Source organism: Limulus polyphemus, unplaced genomic scaffold (genome assembly GCF_000517525.1).
Source record: "Limulus polyphemus unplaced genomic scaffold, Limulus_polyphemus-2.1.2 Scaffold25, whole genome shotgun sequence".
NCBI classification, from domain to species: Eukaryota; Metazoa; Arthropoda; class Merostomata; order Xiphosura; family Limulidae; genus Limulus; species Limulus polyphemus.
In genome coordinates this window covers 393,578-399,187 of record NW_013665635.1, presented here as the reverse complement: position 1 = coordinate 399,187, position 5,610 = coordinate 393,578, and the positions used below count along the sequence as shown (strand labels likewise).

Genomic DNA, 5,610 nt, shown 5'->3' with positions numbered 1-5,610 from the left:
GTCTCCAGCCATTATTAGTCTCAAAGTGGGTTCCTCGTCATCGAAAGTATCAAGTAATTTCTGACTTATCGCCAACCTATAAAAAACAACAACTAATAATGCCTTGAAGAATAATAATATCTGTTTATGAGAGGCAAAACTGATTTTCAATTTGGTTTTAAAGAAAATATATTTTCAAGCATAAATAACAAAATTTTATTACACATTTAGTAGTAAACAAAAATCCTATTCAGACACTCAACCAAAAAAGCATACCTTTTATCTGATATATTCAATTTACTTTTACTTATAATAGTTCTATCTTTTTTTTTACTTATAAAATATATATTTTGCTTTTAAAAAAATGACTCGTAGGAATTCAACAATTTCTAACATTATGTTATCATTTAAAGAATTATTCATCTAAACATGATAACAAATTAAATCTCTGCCTAGTATTAACCAAGTAATGTCTCTTACATATCTTCAGGTATGAAATTAAGTTTACATAAGAAATCTTAATAAAAATCAATAATAAATTACTTTTTCTCACCTTTCTTTCAAGAATTTTAGATGGATTAGTAAGAATTTTCGGTTCTTTCCTTTGTCCTGCCTATGTTACAAAAATAATACAAACGTATTTTTAAAAAACTAGGCCAAAAAAATTATCATTAAAAACAAAGAACAAAAACCAAACTTCAGTACAAAATACAAAAAGGGAAATATAAAGTACATCTTAAATAAGGGTTTATGAAGGTAGAATTCTCAAGGTACTTGGGATATACCAACTACCAGTGTACACACACACACACACACTACAATCCATGGAGGTAAGAAGAAAGAAAGGTGATGACAATTTAAACTTGGAGCGTGAACTAGTGAAGAAGGGGCAGAGCCAATGCCACCATCTTTTTTAGCTCAAAACAAGTTGAATTTCAGCTGATTCTAAAGTCAATGGAATGTGTTTCTTGGAAGAGAGTGCAAATTGAAAATAATAATTCTGAAGGCAGTTTCTAAAATTTTTACATATATACATATTTCTTCATTCTAAAGAACTTATCAAAACTTTATAAAAACTATCCAATTCAAATTTTCAATGTAGAAATAAATGTCATGGCTGTTAAATAAATTTTGCTTTAAGATATTAAAATTTCTAAATTAAAAAACACAAAAAGCATACAACAAAAAGTTAAAGTATGGAAATTATAATACACAGCCTGAATATCAACAGCAGAACATAAAGATGGTGTTTGTATGTAAACTTCCCTTGTACAAACAAACCGAAACATTCACATCCAAATTTTTTCAAAATTATAAGTGAAAAATATGTTACAAATTACTAAGCCTTGATGCTCATTTTGATTAACAGAAGTTATTACACATTTAAAACAAGTAAATGTAGCTATAAAGTGTACACTAAATTACGAAGACATTTTTAATATATATATGGAAATTTATATGTTTATGTGAATAGTTGCTTTAATCTCATCTGTTTCTCTTATATGCTACCTATGAGAATGAGACAAATCAAAATTAATTCCCTTTAAAAAGGACAAACTTATTATAAACATGCCTAATTTTGCTTTCTTTGAGGCCTTCTATAAACCTTTTGCTAGCATAAAAAAAACCTAACACTAAAGTATCTTTAAAAGACAACTCAAATCAGTTGTACAACATGATTATTTTGAATGTTTGATCAAACATGCACTTACTAATAATACACAATATTGATCTTTCTACATAAAGTTTTAGAAGTGCTGATGTCAAAGTATTTATGCTATATTGATATTTTGTTTCATTTACACCCATTTCTGGCAAGAGCAACACTAAAAAAAAACTCACTTTTTTTACAAATTGACATGATGTCTAGAGCACTCAAAATTAATCACCTCCATTTTGATGTTTAATAATAGAAAACAAAGAGACCATCTGTTCCCCTCAATGCATTAACATATTTCACTTTTCCTAGCTTGTGAACCACAAAATCATCACTATATGTAATACTGTGTTCAGAAATTTCTTCTTATTCCTATTCGTGCAACCAATAGTTACACATGCCACCATTTTTGTTGTTAGCAATAACTTTAGCTTAAATATAAAATATTTTCTAGTCACAACTGCAGTAAGCTGAACTGTAACAACTCACACACTTCTTATTTTGGGCTGAAAAATATAGTAGCAGTGAGGCCCACCAACAGAAATTCCAGGCCCCAGGGCAGAATAGTTAATGGCCCCCTAGAACAGTACTGCTGACAGCTACAACCCATTACCTTATCCTATTAATAATAGCAGGAAACAGGTAATTACATTATTTTGTTGCAAATATTAATTTAAAATAACAGTCTATTCCATCTGCCTGGACCCCAAAATAGTTAGCCCCTTAGTTACAACTTTCTTACATTTATGGTTAAACTGCAATTTAAATGCTGCACTTTATCTATTCACCTGAATGTTAAATAAGTAGATCTGGTCAGAAGAGTAACTGACCAACAGCTCCTGACCATCTGGACTATATTCCACAGAAGTTATTCTGCAGTTCCTAGCACTTACTTCTGGTACAGTAAATGAGTGCAATGCTGACCTTGGCCAACTGTTTGGGAAACCTCCTATATATATATATATATAAAATTTAAAGTAATTAAATTAATATTTTCAATAAATTCTAGATTTAGTGTTTGATACTAAGATCAACAACAACACTGGTACTGAAAATGTGATATCATAAACAAAAATAGCTTATTGAAAAAAGCAAAATATCAAATTCAAAAATAAAAATCATATTAAAGTAAATCCTGATAATCACAGATGTCCAGTTAGTTAACTAAATCATCTTGGGCTTACAAAAAATATATACAATTTTTAAGATACAGTTTGATATTAATAGCTACTCAGTATGTCTGGCAACTAAATCATCTTGGCCTTATGATTAAAAAAATTTATTTAAAACAACTTAATGAAATGTGAGAGGTATATAATAAATATTGAAATGGCACAAAGTTAAGGAAAATGGTAAGAAGCAATAATTTTCAGTAACACGTTCATTTTTAGCAAGTTTTTTGAAGCACAGTTTAGTTAAATAGATGATTATGTAATAAAAATGCCTAAGATTAAAAGCAGTGCCTCAATTCAAAAACCTTGAGCTTCTTCCATTTCCTACTTTGGTAAGAATAACATGTTCATAGTAAAATTGCAAAATCCCATGCATTATCTGCTGCTGACTTATACTCATGCATTTGTTTTAAATATATGTTTAGCCTAAATGTAAATAACATTCATTCAATGCAATAATGCAACTTAATTGGTATTTCATAATTTTATATGTCAGATAGTAAAACCACAAAAATCTTCAATTGTTAAAAAATGTTTGAATTTCAAATGTTACTTTCTTAAATAGGATTTTTATGTATTAAAACATTGGTATAGCTTAACAGTTTAACATGACACACTTTTTGTGAGTTTTATTCATACATACAGAGTCATGATGATTATGTATTCAAATTATAGGCAGATGTAGCAAAGACAACCAGATGTCTGATTATTACATTGGTACTGTGAAAGAGACTGGGTGTGTCTGCAGAGTGCAAGCCTGTACTGACACACAACACAGAGTTATAAGTTGTGTTTTCTACCACCTTATTTTAATAGTACTTTTTGGAATTAGTTATTCTGGTTGTGCAATTTTCACATAACACGTGATCAAGAAGATTAAATTCATTTTGTTCTTTGTCCTTCTCCTGAGGTGATAGTCTGCATCTGTGACTATGATTGTAATGCTGTACATTGTGCAAAAATGTCGAGAGAAGTTTCCTCCAATGATACGACAGGTGATGCTTTGAGGTTACAACCTCCCTTAAGTTTGAATACAAATGACCAGTGAAGTGGGTAGCGTTAATAGTTTTTGGCAAGTCTAACATTAACTTGGAAGTGAATAATGTTATGTTTAGTCTGGTATACGATCTTACCAATACAGTTTGGAGAGAAAACAGCTTACTATCTAGTAAAAGCAATTGTCCAGCATCCTAAGCAAGTATACACACTGTGTTTATGTTATTAAAGATTGGTCATTGTTTCCAGTCTTTATTTCATTCTAATAAACTCAGTTTCAGAGAAATTTAGAGCTACTCTTTAATAGATATCTTGTTAAATCTCCTATAACCTGAACACTTTTGAAAGTGCTCAGGTTATAAGGTTTTTATTCATTTCTATCAAAACTTCTTGAACCGATGTGTTTTTCTAACATCATGAATTGTTAAATCTCCTGTTATTCAGCAGTCCTATCCCATTGTTCTCAGGACAATCAGTTTAACCTGAACATATTATAAATCTAATATTTAACTTATTACATACGGTATAGTTATGCTTTATTTTGTAAGAATAATCTGCATATTCTAATGCATTGGCACCTTGGAAACTTTTGTACCACGTGCAACATGTTTAGCATTAACATATTTGGTTTACACCAAATTCCCAGCCAATCAACAGTGTAAAGTTGCCAGAATAGATTTGTAGCTGGAGAAGTATGAGACTTTTTTTTTTTAACAATAATGTATAATCAAAGAACAACACTAGTTCAAAGAAGACAATCTTTAATGTTCTCTATGGTCATTTTGATTTTGCAGTCATCATCAAATGCAAAACTAATTTGTATCTTAAAGATTATTTAACATGACAGCATTTTTTCTAAAAAAATACATTTAAACCATATGATCAGAAAAAATAATTAGTAATTTGTTTCTATTTCTTATGCTTACAATTACAAGAATGATTGGACATCTCTGGACTGAAGGAAAATAACTTGCCTGAATAAACAAAAACCTGCATTTCTTACCTGTGGCTAACATTCTTCTATCATAGATACGCACAGAAGAGTCAGAACACCCTACACAAATATAGTATGGGGTAAATGGACTAACTGCAAGAGATGTTACTGAACATCTACAATTGATGAGGATATCCTGAAATGTAATATTAATTTTGTCCAATCAGTTGACTTGAGACAAATGCTGCAAGGCTTTAAACAAAAGATAAGAAACAATATCTCAAAACCAAAATCAAAATCCAGCACAAAATCCTAGCTGTGCCAGTACCCATTTTTCCACACCAAGCAGAGGCGACATACGCCAAACAGGCTGTAGCCAAATGCAAAGTTATTACCTCTCATGAGCTACAATTACACTCATAAGAACTGTTTTATAAAATGTGACAGTCATTTCATGCAAGCACTCTTCTGAAATGGACATTTATATAATTATGAAAACACTAAAAAAACAAAAATGTAGGTTTCCAGCAGACATACAAAGCAACCTGCCTCTGTGCATTCCTTCTTTAGGCACTGGGTCTTTGTTCTGAGATCAAACCAGCGGACAGTTCCATCTTCTCCACAGGAAAGGAAAGTATGAGGGTCATTAGGCACAGTCTCTAATTTGTAAGCTGAACCAAAATGGCAAGAAAAGCAGTTCTTCATGCTTGTATCTGGATTTTCAATATCAGAGAAAATAATCATTCCATCTCCAGCACAAGATACAACCTGAAAGATTAATGTACAATAAAAAATATTTTCTCCTTTCAAAAACTCCCCCTTATGTGTATATATATATTACTATTATTAAATTGTGTTATGCAAATAAATAT

General features: G+C 30.5%; 1 protein-coding gene across 1 annotated transcript in view; it reads right to left on the bottom strand.

Moving 5' to 3' along the window:
* Nucleotides 1–1,551: 1,551 nt before the first annotated feature.
* Nucleotides 1,552–5,610, bottom strand: part of LOC111085688 (DDB1- and CUL4-associated factor 6-like) — a 16,159-nt gene continuing 12,100 nt past the window's right edge. Inside the window, exons 5-8 of the mRNA XM_022385494.1 lie at nt 5,288–5,506; nt 4,808–4,934; nt 2,425–2,585; nt 1,552–1,607 (exon numbers count right to left, since the gene is read on the bottom strand). Coding sequence (XP_022241202.1) covers nt 1,578–1,607; nt 2,425–2,585; nt 4,808–4,934; nt 5,288–5,506 — 537 coding nt within the window. The 3' untranslated portion in view covers nt 1,552–1,577. The remainder of the gene's footprint in view (nt 1,608–2,424; nt 2,586–4,807; nt 4,935–5,287; nt 5,507–5,610) is intronic.